Source organism: Papilio polytes, unplaced genomic scaffold (genome assembly GCF_000836215.1).
Source record: "Papilio polytes unplaced genomic scaffold, Ppol_1.0 DF821956.1, whole genome shotgun sequence".
NCBI classification, from domain to species: domain Eukaryota; kingdom Metazoa; phylum Arthropoda; class Insecta; order Lepidoptera; family Papilionidae; genus Papilio; species Papilio polytes.
In genome coordinates, this window is record NW_013527248.1 from 1,962,654 (window position 1) to 1,980,163 (window position 17,510).

The following is a 17,510-nucleotide window of genomic DNA, read 5'->3' on the forward strand; positions in this document are numbered from 1 at the left end:
TTTTTACTTCTGTTGGCATGTTGCTTTTCATTACTTCTTTGTAGTTCCAATACTTATTCCACGTAATTCTTGCTCTGCGTTCTACCTCTACCTCCTCTTGATACTTGATATTATTTAGGGCCTGACCCACCAAATTGTACATTGTCTGATAACAATCTAACGTGTAAAATACAGTAGAACCTCGATAACTCAAACCTCGGTAACTTAAAAACCTCTATAACTTCATAAAATATGCTCCCTTCCCATCACAGCCCAAAACCTCTATAACATAGACCCTTGATAACTTAAAACCTCTATAACTAAAAAAAAAAAAATTAAGAGTGGTAGTGCCCGCTTTAACATCTTAGCACGAATGGGCCGGCACGCCCGGTGTAATACCACGACCACACAGAAGACAGGCGTGAAATGGAAGCAATTCCGTGTTTCGTCTGATGAGTGTGGTGCCGGAGGCCTAAATTAAGTCCCTTTCTCTTTACCACCCTTTTCTTATAAGGAGAAGATGGGAAGGGGAAGTGGATTTAACGGAGTAGGAGATGCATAGGAAGGGGCAATATCCTCTTTATGTGCGTCTCCTCCTCCGTCGGATAAGGGTAGGCAACGCATCTGCGATCGCGGATGTCTATGGGCAGCGGTTGCTTCCCCATTTTGGCGGATTCAGGTGGCCGCTTGCTCGTTTGCCACCTTTTATTATAAAAAAAAAATATTTCGTGTTTCCCTTGGACTTTAACTTATCGAGGTTCTACTATATGTGATGAAAATATCTGATTTTGTTACTTTATTTGACAGTACGTAATTTTTAAGCTATCTGAGCCTCTATCAGCCAGTGGTGGGACAGGCCCATAAAATCCAGTATTTCTAGTTCGATTATACAGCTATTAAAAAGTATCATAACTAGGCGTGTGCAATTTATTCATAGTCTAATTATCATAAAATTAACCGATAATAAATCATAACGGTATCAATTAATTCGCTGACCAACGTACGAGAAACTTTGTAATGTGGACTATAAACTGTGTTTAAAATCCGTTTATGAATCATTTTAAGTGAAAACGTTACTTATAAGGATGTCCGTAATGCATTCAATACGTTACGTAACTTTTAATGTCTGACATGAAGATGCAAAGCCTTTCTTTAATTAATTAAAAATTTAAACCAAATAAAGGAATGGCACACTTTTGAGTATGCATTTTGCCGTAGTACATTACTGTATACATTTCCCCTACCTTATCTTACTCCTGTATGGTCGGCGCACCGGGTTCTCGTCCTTCGAATAACTCTATCATACGACTTCCAGTCATCACTCCCTTCTTCATCATGTCACCTTTCAATCCATCCCTCATATTTGATTTATAAAACTAAAACCAATGTATTATTGCAAAAAGTTAAATTTCATATATCTATAGATATTCTGTATCTTAAAATATTATTTCCATCAGAGCACGAATATTAAATTAACACTAATAAGTACAAGTACATTTCGTGTCTTAGATAAATTGTGTATAAAAGCCACAGATCGAGAGTGAAACCGCCACGATTTCTATTTAGCGTACAAATTTACATCCGGCACTTTCCTCCAGTCACGACGCTTTACAATCACAACTATTAAAGTTAAAACGCAACAAAAGTGCCGTTTTATTTAACAGCCAGTTTAATTAGTCGTCGATGGACTGCTTTATTTAGCACTAACTGTTGCCCGCGACGTCGTCCGCGCAGTTTTAAGTAAAACTACGTATCCCACGGGAACCTGACATTTGGATATAAACCGTATGTCAAATGTTACACCAGACTATATTTTATATATGTGCCATACAATAACATATAAAAAACTAAATTAGATTATCCCACGGGAACTGTAACTACAATATTACCGAAATAAAAAGTAGCCTTTGTGTTCTTCTTGACTATCAAGAACGGTTTAGCAGTTTAGGCTACAAACTCTTACAAACATCCATCCATCTAAACTATTGCATTTAGTAAGAAAGTAAGATAAGTGGATTACTTTGGCTACGTATCTTCATACACTTATTTATAGCTTAGCTCTTCAATAAAACACAAAAAATGCATACTCACAGTAAGCGCAGCAACCCTAGCATAGTTTAAAAAATACTTTAAGATAAGGAAGGCTTTTATTTCTAACATGCGAGTAATTTAAGTGCTTAACGCCTTTTAAATTTCATCGTACCCTTATCTAACTCAATCCGGGGTTCGTAAGTTTCGTCTTTCAAATCAGTCAGTTGAAATTTCAATCTTCACTACCTTCTTGTTCATGTTAACCTTGATAGATCATTAATCTTTTTAATCTACATTTTTAAATTCAGATAACACTAGCTGTTGCCAGCGACTTCGTCTTCAATATTAAGATAAAAAGTAGCCTATACTATGCCCTAGCTACCCTTTAGTGAACTTCCGTTTGAAATCGGCCGACATTTCGGAGATTACGCGGAACAAACGCGGCAGACAAAAATCTGGATTTTTTCTTTTAATGTAACAAACAAACACTCCAATTTCATTAAATGTATAGAAGATAGTAATTAAACATTGTTATAGAGATTCCCGTTTAATGGTTGTCTAAAACGCTACAGATGTTCGTAACTGGCCACTTACGGAAGTATCTCGTGCTTAAAAATAAGAAAAAAAAACAATTCTCAGGCGATAGTGGCCGGCCGGGTGGCGCGTAACTCTATCCGGGTAATGATCTAATTACTTTGATTAATGAGGCACATTTATATCATGGTAAGTGTACACTCTCTGTCCGGGGAGGCGGTCTCAAGGCCATTTGACACGACTGCCCGTTCAACAGCTGATGATTATAATACTGAATTGAAATTTAAACCTTATTCTTCTAACACTAAAGTTCAAAATGGTATGGTAATTAGGTTGTATAGATCTTTGGCAGATAAATTTAAATGTAAGCGAAAATAGGCTAAATAACCTATTAAGTCCTAGAAATTAAGCGCATCTTTATGTCATAATAGGTGTCGCCCGCGACTCCGATGTGTTCTGCCATACTATGCTCTACATTTAAGCCAAATTTTAGTTCATTTAAGTGTCTATCAGGGAGAAAAATTCTGGTAGTCGAATAACCCTTCTCGTCTGAGGTTTGAAAGCATCATTTGAACCACTAACTGAATATAACTTAGACTTATATCTCAATTCTCTCAAGATAACGGTACGGTAGCTGTAATTATGTAATTCAACATTTATACTTCGTTTGTGAGCTAAGTGATATAATCTCTTTCCTTTCGGAATGATTTCTTTTGTGCGCACCTCTTTAATTACGGTCGGTAAGTGTGCATTTTAATTACATAGAAGGGTGCAGATACGCCGACATAGCTCGCGGCAGTTCTATGCCGTTAGTAACTCTTACACAAACGCCGTTTATATTATTCATTTATTGATTAAACTGTAATGTAGATAACCATATAAGTTTAAAATCTTTAATTTTTTTAAGCTGATTTTTAATAAGGTGGCAAACGTGCGACGTGAATTCGCGCAGAATATACATACGCAATTACAGATACGCTGCCTACCCTTAATGAACAAAGGAGACACACGTAAAGAGGATATTTAGTCCACTTTCCTATCCCATTTTTTTCCGCATAAGAAAATGGTGGGAAAGAAAAGGGACTAAAATAAGGGCTTCCGTCATCACACTCATCAGACAAAACGCAGAATTGCTTCCACTTCACGCCTGTCTTCTGTGTCTTCGTGGTATTACACTGGGCGAGCCGGCTCATTCGTACGAAGATATTATAGCGGATTCAACCACTGTTGTTTTTATTTTAATGATAGGTCCGACGTATTTTAGTTATGTGCCTTTAAGACGTTGAAAAAATGCAGCATAAAAAGCATAAAGATAATAAGAAAATAAAAATGTGTTGTAATGATAAAATAAAAATAAATATTATGCAATCATCAAAATTGTCAGATAAGATTATTTACGTAGGTACCATCAATATTTCTAAGTCCCTAGTGTTAGTAGTCGGTATAGTCCTCCTTGTGGTTATCGGTCGCCGCATAATAACGCCTGCGTGATATTTATTGCTTCTACTCGCTAATTAGAGAATCTTAATACGTGAGTTATTTGTCCGTGTAGATTCAAAGAAATATACAAAATGTTATGCCATCCCACTCATTCTTTTGAGAAAAGGAGAGATAGCAATAAGTATATTGTATAGGAAAATGGAAACTTAATGTAATAAAAAGATAAGTATTAAATGAAATAAAAATTAGTTCATGTTGCGTAAAACATTTTTTAAAAATATTAGCGTGGTTTCGTTTATTTTTTAATTTTTACAGAGAATTTAATTTCCGCCTCTGACATGTCACGAGCCTCAAAAACTATTGCGCATCGCTCAGACGGTAATACAAAGCAATCTAAATTGGAAAATAGGCAACGCGCAGTGTGTGCTTACCAAAAACGAGCATGCTGAATGCGACGCGATTAAAAAAAGAAGTCTGATGCCGATCGCGCGGGAGGGGTGTGGGAACCCCTGCCCCCCTCACTTTTTTCGGCGGCTTTTTTTTTTCTTTTTTTCGGGAGGTAGGCGAGGCATGGATGCATGCAGCCAGTGCCCACCTTTGTTTCGCATAAACAAATTAATTTCGGCCGATGCTCTTGATGGCTAATATAGAACCTCTTCCGATTATGAATCGATTAGCGATCTTATCGCCGTCTATTATTTTATTCGGATTTCGAAATAAAAAAATAAGTCTTTTACAACTTCTTGGGAAATAATATTGTGACCTAACTTTGAGTGATTTAGAATAAATGAATTAGATTTTATGGTTTTGTTTCATATAAAAATTTATACTCAAAATTTTATATACACATAGATATGTGAATACGTCACACAAACGTTAATAATTGATCTAATCGTCTAACTTATTTGTTGTACAGCAGCTGTAGCCGCTCCATGTCAGTTACAACTCACGGGCACCGCTGCGCTGATGGAATCAGGTGATAATCAGGCACTTGGGGCGCGGCCGCCCCCACTCATTAAGGGTGGCGGGCGAGGACAATGCATGTTTGTGCTGCTTTTTGCCCATTTTTTTCATTATTTCATTTCATTTCGCCCGCCGCCCACACGTCCGCGCTCGCGATTGTGTGCGCGCTCTCTTTTTTATAATTCGTTACCTTTTTTTATCGGTCGTTCCATTTTCAGAGGATGGGCAGTGCGACACACACGGGCGACACACGAGCGGTTGGCACGTCGCGTTTTTTTAAACTCTCAACTCGCTATATTGCAAATAAATATGTATTTCCTGTAGGCATTTATTCATTTTTAATAACATTGCACATGGGTATCGAAGTCTTCACAATGTAACTTTTTAGAATTTCCGTTAATAATTAGACTTAACTCTAAACACGCATTTACTCAATGCGAAATATTACAAATAGACAAATACACGCATCTTATTATATTAACAATAATGTTAACATTGTTTCTTTCAATTCTAACAATTGCATACGTAATTGCAACGTACACTAAACACATTTAATTGTTCGATAAGCGACAAAAAAAGATCGATTAAACACGAATCGAATGCAATATCAGTTGAAAAGGAAAACAAAGACATTGGCGTACGCGACAACGGCCCAAAGGGGTTGTTATATCAATCTTAGTTAGACATTACTCTCGATAATAGCTCTTTTGTTAGGTGCAGCTGTAGGTGCGACAATATCACATTCAACGAACTCAACCTTCACTCAACATCGACTCTTTGTTTTAAATCCTGATAGGAATTGAACTGTTTATTTTTTTCAATACGTAATACCGTCCGGTTAACGCGGCGTTCATTTCGAGAGAATGATCGAACGAGTATTTAAATTTCAACTTCAATATCCAATATTAGGAATCGGTGATTAAAATCCTCGTCGAGTTTAGAGTACTTGTAAATTTAGAGCTAAATTTAAAATGTTTTAGCACTATTTGATATTAATAGAGATTTTGTCTTGAATTTTTAGTTGTTTTGTAAAAGTTTACGTGGGTTTTTTGTATATGACATTTCTAATATTATTACAACTAAATATACATATACAGCAAACTGGATATTCTGATAAAATTAGTTGAAAAAAAAATAGTTGCAAAGTTGGTTACAAATTTCAACTTTTACAACAGTCTATTTGACGCAAAGCAATTTTTAAAACAAACAATTTACTAACAAAACTGTAATCGAGAATTATTTAAATTAATTTTAAAACGAAACACCACTCGATATCGACGCGGAACGGAAGTGTATTGAACTAAACGAGAGAAAACTGAACGACCATTGGTAAGCTCAATTTCCACTAGCACGACAAGCTCGACTGGGGACATGCGACTGGTATTCCTTTAAGAAAAGTATGTAAGGTCTACTGTAGCGGCTAAATCTTCAGTGGAATAAGGATCTATTGTACGTGATGATGCATTTTAATTCGTTCGTAATATGGACGTCTCCCTTTTTAAATGTTTATTGCGATTCGCTTTTTTTCTGTCTCCAGTCACATAATTAGGTGATCACGGACGCGACCCTGCATAAAACGCGAGGAAAGAACTCCCCTTGAAACAACCGAACCAAGATTTAAGACGCGTTAAACTTTATTATCCATTAATATTTTTCAAAAACTTTTAAATATAATTACATTCCTGGAAGAAAAACTTAATATAGCCAGTAATCTTTAATAAATGTTGCTGGCTAACTACCGATAGATGGCACTAAAACAAAAATATACGATTGAATAATTTCTAATCTGTGCGATCTTGTGTCACCAGTCTACGTGCAACAACATACAGAGATCTTCCTGTCCTCTATCATTCAAGGGATTGTTTAATCGCTTGCTACGGTGCCCCTTTTATGTCGTAAACGGATCTGAATATTCATCAGATAGTAATTGGTTCTCGGTTATTTTCTTACGATCGTAAACGCAGGGCCGCTTTGCGTTGTTTTGAAGTTTTTGTTCAGTTCGCATTAACACTAACACGGTATGCGTAATTGTTACCAATTTTGTGTGTAAGTCGTGTAAATAATTTTAAATATTGTTTAATCTTTAGTTTAGTATTGATTTTAGTTCTTTAACATACTAACTTTCATCACATAGCATGAATAAGAAGGAAAATGGTAAACAGCGATGATAATGTTAAAAAGTAATGTAAAATATGCAAGCTTAACTTAGTCACAGTTTAAAGAAAATCAACACTTTTTGATCTTTATATAATACTAGCTGTTGCTTGCGACTTCACTTGCTTGAAATTAGTAGCCTATGTACTCCCTTATAAATTACCTTTCTAACGTTGAAAGAATTTTTGAAATCGAGTCAGTAGTTTTTGAGTTATTTCAATGTACAGAAAAGCGACAAGGAATAATACCAATAATTCTACGTACGGTAACTAACTTACTAATATTATAAATGTGATATTAGATGGATGGAAGTTTGTTAGAGTTTGTAGCCTAAACTGCTGAAAGGATTTCGATTATATTTGGCATAGATGTAGAAGATAGTTAGGAAGAACACATAGGCTACTCATTTTTTTCATTCCCATGCGAATGGAGTCGCGGACGAAAGCTAGTGAGACATACATGAATATCAAATGTAGGAATAGATGCAAGTATTTGATTATTTGGGATCATCTTCAGAGGGCAGGAGGCGGAACAATCCCACAGTCATTGATCACAAACGTCACCCGGACATCGGATGCTTAGTGATTCATTTGAGATCCGTTAGGCGGCGCGGCGAGACGATCTCGCTTTTAGCGATATACGATATACAATTTACATTATTTCTTTCTAGCTGTTGCTCGTTACTTCGCCCGGGTGAAAAAAAAAATAGCCTATGTTAGTCAGTGATAACATAGCTTTTTAATAGTGCAAGAATTTTTAAATCGGTTTAGTAGTTTTTGAGTTATTTTTTTTTTTCATTTATTTCTTCGATTAGTATAGATATATAAAATCATTTGTTGATATAATTCTTAAACAAAATAAGTGGTTTTACTTTAATTGAAATTTAGTTATCTAGTTGAAACGATTTTAAAAAGCGAAAAAAGCCTGTTTCTTTGCCCATCTTGATCGATTATCTAAATCGTTTTCGATGTGAAAGATTGCTTTCGTCTAAAAGAAATGGTCGATATTGTTACCTAGAATAGCTTAGCAAGATTACCAAGCGTTACCTCAAGGGTTTTCGCAGTTCTAATGAAAACTAAATGCGCGCATTAGAGCGACCAGAATCATGTGCTAATTGCGCAGGGCTGCCGCCGCCACGCGAGCCTGACAAACGACTTTGATCAATCACGTCCGTCCTCCGCGGCCAGCGCCGCCGCGGCCGGCCACGAGATTTATTTGTGCCAACCCTGCCTCAAGAGACGTTTTTGACTTACAAGCGATATTCGTCTCTATGCTCTTATGTTTAATCACCTTTTCTCCTCAAAGCTCCGCATGTTGGTGTATCGAAATTCGGGTGTGAGTCGGGCCTACATCTGCAGGCGTTGTCAACTGATTTCGAACGTGTTTGTCTTATGAATATTTTACTGGGTATTCTTTTATTATTGTGTGTATTCAGACTTGAGGCTTTTTTCTCTCTTTATTTTAAAGAAAAAAAATGTAGAAAACGTGGGAAAATTTTAGAAAGAATTCAATTGTTTTTGACATTAGGAGTAAAAAAAATACACTCGAAATTCAATATTTAACCACTCTTTCTTTAAGTTTGAAATTCTACCGTAATATTTAGAATATTATATAATCCAATGCAAGCGGAAACGTATAAATTTATTTCATACTAGCTTTCGTCCGCGACTCCGTCCGTGTGGAAAGAAAAAAAACCAAAGCAAGTAGCTTGTGTGTCCTTCCAGACTATCCTCTACATCTATGGCAAATTTCGTCGAAATCCGCTCAGCAGTTTAGGTTAGTAAGAATAAGAGAACATCTATCAATTCTTTCTCTTACAAGTTACTAATTGATTTATCTAGCCCTATCTAGTGTATACGATGTTTTTTCCCTCAATACTCCATTTCGAGTACCAATCAATCAGATGCTGGCTTTTCCGAAACCGGTAGGGCCAGGGTAATGTCAACAGAGACGTATCTCATAGTAAATGCACAGAGACATGGGAACCCAAGTGATGAAAAAAGACGATCGCACGTTTGATTGAATATACCGTTTGATGGGAAATTTTCGACTGATGAGTGTAACGAATTGAAAGAGAGTTTGATAAATTTGATACTGTTATATAGCTAGCTTTCGCCTGCAACTCTATCCGCGTGGAATTAAAAAAAAGTAAGTAGCCTATGTGTTCTAGACTATTTTCTACACGTATGCCAAATTTCATGTAGATTCAGAGGTTTAGGCTTCAACTCTAACAAACATCCATCCAATCATCTAATCTTTTGCATTTATAATATTAGTAAGACTTATGATAGATCTTAATATCGCTTTTTTGTTTATTTTCATATTGATGTATTGATTTATCGTATTTGTGGACCTTTATTTTATCAAATAATACAGATATTTTTTAAAAATACGCATAATTTTAAAACAGATTAAGAACAAAACAGATCTATTCAATTTTACCGCTCGGATATCTATTAAACATGCTATCTCTATATTTTTAAGAGAAAAAATAAAGATAGCAATATTTACATCTGCTTCAATGTACACAGACAATAAAACATGCGTTTAAAAACATGGTTAACTAAACTGAACGTGTTAAAATATATACAATTAAAATAAAAACGATGCAACCCACCTCAGGAACAATTTCACTACAACTTTGGTAATTTACAAGCCAATTAAAATAAAAAATGGGTAGCATCCCCTCGCCGCCACCCCTTTAATTATGATTTTTTGCATTTTTTAATTTTATTAAACACGGTTTACGGTGAATATGACAACGACACACATATGAATAATTGTAAGATAAACAAGTGGAAGTTTCATCTTTACTATTATTTTTATGATAAATTGTTTTGTACGAACACATTTCAATTATTATTAGTCGAAATGTAATCCTTCCCCAAGGATTTCCACAAAAATTTTTCGTTGTCCTAATCTAGTTGGCTGAGTTCGGTGCACCTTGAACAGAATTCAATTATTCTTCTATACCTAAATTACAACAAGAATTGTTTGATAAATTTACAAGGATATTTACTAACCTTTAACGTAGATGCAATTTGATGTATGGAGTCTTTTTTGTAAACCTTTCGTTAGGTGGCTACGCTTCTATCTGAATTTGAAGTAATTAACTAGCCGTATTACATTCGGTATCAAAAGCGAAGAGCAATAGAAATCGAACTGCAACGGTATCAGGGTTACAAAAAGCCGACCGGTTAATGAAAAAACTACACGTAGTCAATATTTGATGAGAGCCAATTTAAATGTTCGTCCACTTGTAGACATCGCATAGTTCGCTCGCATCCGACGCTGTACGTGTGCGCGGCTGCGGGGCGGGCCGGGCAGCGGGCGGGCGCGGGAAAAAAAACTAAGAAAAATAAAAATGGCGTACGCGCGGCTGTGTGCGCGGGAAAAAAATTGCAGATATAATGCCGGTAATAATAATAATAATAGCCGATCGGCCGTCGGTCCGAGCGGCGCACCCCCACTCAATTTTCATTCAAATGTGCTTGGCGATTTTTTTTGGGAACTTTTTTCCGCCACGATATTTTTCGGGGGTTTCCATTAGCAATGCGTCTATCTGAATAGTTGGCTGCGTTGTCGAAGCGTGCGCCTGCCACACACGCCCCTCGAACTCTTTAAAAAAAGAACACGAGTTCTTATTACACGCCCGAATTTTCAAAAAAGGAAAACAATGTAGCGTTCAAAACGCTCGACTTCTAAAAAGTAGTTGACTGTGTAATTCCTGCCAGTTACATTTAACTATTACGTATTTATTTGATAAAGAAACGGGAAAAGATAGAGTTAATAAAAAACACGTGTTCGCACTTTTTGAAAAAAGTTTCGAGCTTGTCAATGAAAACACGTGGCTCTTATAAATCTCACAAGCAAAAGAAAGAAGGGTAAATGGCGGAATGGGTTAAAAAGGAAGTAAGGATGGCGTTCGAGAGCGCGGAAGAGGTCTTTTTTTGTTGCGATTGCTTTTCAGCGCCGGCGCTCGGGGCGTTTAGCTAATGCAATGAATACGATTAATAATTTGTATGAGATTTAATTTTGAGGAATGATTGCGCTTGAATTTTTTAAATTTCTTTACTATAATAAACATAGTTATTTTTTATGTAATGTTTAAATGTATATTAAGAATGAATAAAGAAGCATAAGTACGGGACGTGAACTATGTTGTGAAATGGTTCCAAATTTTTTAAAAAGTAACTAAGATTGGATCTAAGTTAATTGTTACTACAATCAAAGGTGCTGTACAAAGTTCGAAAATTAAATAAATGATGAAATTTATACGGTAAAGAGAATTCTAAATTCAGCCATAAAAGGTTCCTTTTTGTGCCAAATGTCATTTTGAAACCCTTAGCTTTAGACAGGACATAGTTACAAGAGTGGACTTGTTTAATCAGCAAAAAAGCACGTACGAAAAAAATGTTAACGAATTGGAAGCAGAGAGCGGAATAGAAGAGACACAGAGCGAGGACCTCGACACAATATGACATGACATTCAATTTAAACTCTGACGACGGCGCGGCGGGGGCATGCGTTCAATAATTAACATAATGCTCTTTTACTCCTTTTTGCTTCCCGTTTGACACTCCATCACTCATGGAAATTCCATTTTCAATGCTGCTATATGAGGGGTGGGGTGCGGGGTGGTCTTTGCATGCGCGCAATGGACATGGCGGTTTCGGGGCCGAGGGGTGGTCGAAAAAAAGATTGTTAAAAAGGCATGCCCCCACCGCGGCGGTGTGTGAGTGCGTGCGGGTAAAAAAGCGCTCACTAATCGATACTATAGATTCTGAGGCAAGTAGGCTGCGCGGGTACTACGCCGATTGGTCGGCGGCGGATCGCTTCGGACTTTTTTTTTCGGAGGCCTCTAACGAAGCGGTGGATGTTTGGTCTTTCGGCGCAATCGCGGACCTTTTGAGTCCCAGGTTCCGTGCCGCTCCGTGTAGCTCCGTGAAGCTCCGTGCTCGGTTCCCGGCCTGCGCTAACTCGACGGTCAACACTTGAGAATTAAGCGTGCTTATTCGCACCCCACTTTGTCCTTGTTGCGATGTTTTAATTTTCTGCGGACGTGTGCTCCGCATCGCTGTACAATGTCTACGCTCTATTGCTTTCCTGACACCTTCCACGTGTTTTTATTTTGCTACGGTAATGAGAGATACAATGAAAATTCTTACCGTATGTAAATTATTACATAACTTATTACATATGAGAATACTACTTTAGTGTGATTTTTTCATAAGGAAATGTAACATGTCGCATCAAATTACATTTTAATAACTAATCAGTATATGAAAATAAAAATAATTTAGATCCTCGTACATTTTCTTATGAAATAAATGTTTATAAAAATAACTGTCTTCTAGTGTACAACATAGTATTGGTCTTTTTACCAACGATGAACATTCAAACATCAAAATTTTATCTAAACTACGGAAGAACTAAAAACATCAACTAAAAATTACCTTTATCTAAAAGTTACGAAGTATTCTATACTTAATATATATTCTTTTAAGTTTAAGTTACATGAAGAAAAGTGTCACTTGTTATTATTAGTCGGATGGTACTCGAATAGCCCAGCACGGCGGCGACCTCTCGTGTTGAGAAGAGGCGCTCTAGTTAGTGTAATAAACGCTCTAAATAAACTAGACTTACTAAAATAACTTTTTAATTATTATTTTGAATAAATCATTAAAAGTTAATCTCATGTACTTCCTTAAATTTCTTCATAAAAATACCCAAAATGTCAATATACAATCGTAATTAGCTCACTATAAAACCCCACTGAGGGGCTCGGAACCTTCCTTAAGTGAGCGATATCTAGGCCATGGTCATGGCTGGACCACTGCTGGGTGACTTCACATATATCTTTGAATTTCTTTAACGATATGTACAGCATACGGTGTTTTCCTTTACCGTAAGAACGTCTTGTAATATATGTACATATGAAATTCAAAAATCACATTGTTTCATAACGGAATTCGAAACAAGGACCATTCCAGAAGATTCCGATTCCCAAATCCTTAAGTTAAAAATGTTGGAGACCTAAGTTGTGACGATTGTAATGAACTTACCTCATTCTTGAGATTGATGGGCTCCTGCTGCGGCCGGGGCGGCGAGTGCCGGCACGCCTCCGCGCCCTCCAGCATATCAGCCTCGCATCCCGACTCGTCTGCACAAACATAATAACATCAAGCTCTAATTCACCAATAACTTACGTAACGTTGATGCGTTTGTATACTCGTGGAAACTGGCGGTATTCCACTTTAAGCTACAATCCTTTGAACATTTTAAATACGCGAAACAAAAATACAACGCTTGTAAATATGTATGAAATATCGATTAGTGATACATGACTAGTTTCTTTTTAATATCCTTTCATTTGCACAACTCACTGCTATTTAATTAGTTATTTTTAGGTAGAGGCGACAATGAATGGGGCATTTATTCCGAAAGTGGAACACCTCGGATTTCCTAAATTGTACAAAAGTGTTTCTCTTATTTTGTTTTGTGTGTAGATTAGATTATAATTTTGTAAATGTTCGTTTTTTAATAGTCTGTTTTATTATCAATTTATTCTTAACTAAAGTAAATTAATAAAACTTAAGACAATTTTCTTAACAAACGTATGAGGTATATGAGTGAAGAGCGACCTCTGAGAAAGAAATGGCCGCCGTACCTGACCTGCCTCAACGTGATGCCGCAAATAGGTCAAGAATCGCGTCTACTGGAATGAAGGAAATCCCCGCGCGTTATTTACCTGAACCCCGCCACCGTATCGTGGGGGTGCGTGTTGCTCGCGACGCGTCTCGCCTAACATATAGCTATTTAGTCGTTACTTAGGGCACATCTTAGTGTAGGTTGTGAAATATCGACTATGGAATGTTCTATTCATTAAGAGTTTAGAAGTGAATTTAAAGAAAGCTTTTTTTGTGAATTACAAAAACATTATTGGGAAAAATTCTACTATTGGTTAAAAGCATATAGATATAAAAATTACTTCAGCTAAGAGCGTTAACAACTCCCTGGTTTTTATTATAAACGAGCTGTTGCCCGCGACTTCGTACGCGTAGTATTAGAAAATACACAAACTATAAAAATTACAAAAAGCTGCGTATGTCTCGGGAACCGGACATTTCTCGGGGATGAAGCTTATCCCATGTGTACTCCCGACTTTGTTTTATATCTGTGCCAAATTTCAAGAAGATATGTTGAACCGTTGTAGAATGATCGAGTAAACATTAAAAAACTAAATTAATAAATCCCACGGGAACCGTAACTATTCCAGGGATAAAAAGTAGCCTATGTGTTTTTCCAGACTATGCTCTAAACCTGTGGCAAATTTCATGGAGATCCGTTCAGCCGTTTAGGCTACAAACGCTAACAAACATCCATCCATCTATCCATCCATTCATCTAAACTTTCGCATTTATAATATTAGTAAGATAGAACAGGCCTAAATATTTAGTGCCTAAACATCTGTTCCAAATATAATTGATATCTTGAGTCGTTCCGGAGATACGTTTAAACAAACTTCTATCTATACTTTCGCATTTGTAATAGTAAGATTAGATAGAAGTATGATATTCCTGTTAATTTCCATGAAAATCGTTAAATCCAGAAACAAATAAAGCTTATATCCAACTGATCTTGATCGTTTCGTGGAAATTGCGCTTAGATGTTCGATATCTTCTTAAGTTTATTGGAAACGCTTGTTCAATAATGCTGTAATGCTGTGGAATTTATTTAATGCAAATAAAGGTAGCTACACACTAGTAGACGTAACAATACATCGGGTTAACGATGTATTTAAGTGCTTCGATAAGATTCCGTGTTCTGTTTCACATTGAATGTATTTTATTATTGTTTTGTTCCGAATAGTTTACTCTAAAGTATAGAAAGATAACGTAAATATGAAATAATTTTATAATTCCACCTTACTAATATTATAAAGCTACAGTTTCGATGTATGGATGAATGTTAGATTTTACCGCCAAAATTGTTGAACAGATCTCGATGAAATTTGGCATAGATGTAGAGAATAGTCTGGAAGAACATATAGGCTGCACAGGTACGTTTATTTTTTCTTTTAAATTCACAGGAACAGAGTCGCCAGCGAAACGTAACATAACATTTTTAATAGAAGGAGGCAAATAAACAACGGTTCTAATGTGGTCTAAAATCTAATCATAATTGATAAAAGAGGATTGTATTTAAGAATGAATTTATTTCAAATGTCGTACAAACGATACTTAGATAAGCAAGATCTCAACATAAACAAATACTGTCGACGTTACCACTCCAATCAACTCTGCATACCAAGCAAGCGATAGTGAACCTTATCGACCTTTACAAAGTAAGACACCACCAATCATTGTTCTGCAAATAGCCCCGGCCTAAGCAACACGAACTGATGCCAAAACGTAGCAGCCGTCGAATATGATTGCTCCTAATGCGGCCGGCGTGGGGGGAGAGGTTAGGTTTGGGAGGGGGCCTGGGGGGAGGTTACTGCGTCGCGCCGTGTTCTGACCGAGCAGTAAGTCTGGCTTAATCCTATCGGAAACGCGGGCCCCCCATTGAAGATCGGCAAGGATTTACACGACGTCAATGTGTGAGATATGTCTTGAGATATCCGACAGGATTATTTTATAACTACATTTCGCCTTGGCCTACTTTCTTTTAATAAAAATTACAAGTAACTTGAAAAAATAAGATAAAGTCAGTACACCAAAAGATAAGATAAAAATAAAAAATATTACATTAATAAAAACTATGTCCAATATAAAATTATTCGGTACCTAAAGTTTTTGTCTTCTCCTATATTTCGTTGTTACCTTAATTTCGTATCTTGTTTGTTACAGAAGACTACATTTATCGTATACCGCAGTTAGGCGTTAGACTTATCCGTAGTATCTACACCTCGTATACCCGGGCGATGCATCTAGGCGAGGCTGGGGGCGAGAGGGGCGAGGTGGACATTACAAATTAATAGTACAAAGACCGGCCGCAGATCGCCGTTGCGAAAATTTACAGGCGGTAGACACTTATAGTGTACTGCGGACGATAAAGGCACTGGCTTTATAGACACGTAATATGTAAGGCAGACTTAAGGCTCGGCGTCGACGACAGAGTTTTGGCATGTGTTTATACCTTGCACTAAACAATTTCCTCGCCTATACTACTAGTATATCTATGTTTTTATATGGTAACAAACTGCTTTTGTCACATATAGCGGTCTTATCTCTTCTATGTGAAAATTGAGATACATTTTTAATTTTTATAACAAACTTGAAGTCTAACAATAAAATTAGATTTAACTTTAACCCGAAACATTTTTTTAGATACAATATTGTCCTTCTACATTCTTAAAGGCCTAAATCTTTTCGTCCATTAGACAATAATTTATTAATATATGATAAACCATATTTCTATCACCTGAAATAAAAAGATTGCAACGAAATCTTAATGATTTTCCCCAAAATAGTTTAAACAGTGTAGCAATTGGGTCCATTGACTTAAACGTTGCTGGGGGTCAGTCGCCCCGCTTCGCACCCCTCTACCCTCGTCTTGCGTCAGACGAGTGCGTTCTGAACCCATCCCCGGCGGTGCGTTGATTGCGTTAGTCTCGAAGATCCTATTCTCTACCAGACTGGAATGTAAACTGATAACAGATATACCTGATTTGTAAAGATATAACTGAAATATTCTTCAAGAAGTGATTCCTTTAGCATTTAAAGGACAGCAAGTATAGTGAAATACAAATCTTTCGAACTTATTGAAACCGACATTTCAAAGACCCATATAAGACAAGTACAGTTGCTGAAGCACGTGGTGTCCTTTGATTAGAATAATTCTTTTGTTTCTTACGACACAAACTCCTTATAAATAACCTTTCAGGTAGCAATGAGTTGCGAAAATTATGGGATAATAATACAAATTAGTCGTGTGGTATTGGCCGATTTTTTACATTCTTTCTAAACAAAATAACAACTAACCTTGCTCGTTAGTGTATAGTTTTCCACATCGATCGTTAAATCGACAAGTATTTTAAAAGTGAAATGAACCAAGTAAACGAATACTAAGCGGAGATTTAAAAGAGATTATTTTATCTCGGGATCGGAGATCGTAGATCGGAGATCGGACCTCTTTTGTATTTCTATTCAACACCGACATGATCGGTGTAGGCTTTAACGAATGCCTCTCGACAAAAGTAAGCGGACAAATTGCTTCTAAAACAACAAAAGCCGAGGCCGGAAAAATTCACAATCGCAACGAATCATTAATCTCAGAAACAAATGGAAATCGGCCGACATCTGCCGCTATATACTACGGCTCCCGAAAAAAATAAAATGGCCGCCGCCATAGTCGACAGTTGTCACGTTATTCTCGACGGGATTAATTAGAAATGCGATTAAAAG

General features: G+C 36.7%; 1 protein-coding gene across 9 annotated transcripts in view; it reads right to left on the reverse strand.

Annotated features, from left to right (window-relative positions):
- The window catches only part of LOC106107647 (POU domain, class 6, transcription factor 2), a 123,577-nt gene that overhangs the window by 83,892 nt on the left and 22,175 nt on the right, over window positions 1–17,510 (reverse strand). For all 9 annotated transcript variants that reach the window (XM_013288600.1, XM_013288597.1, XM_013288596.1 and 6 more), the window contains one exon: window positions 13,167–13,264. In XM_013288600.1, coding sequence (XP_013144054.1) covers window positions 13,167–13,241 — 75 coding nt within the window. In that variant the 5' untranslated portion in view covers window positions 13,242–13,264. The remainder of the gene's footprint in view (window positions 1–13,166; window positions 13,265–17,510) is intronic.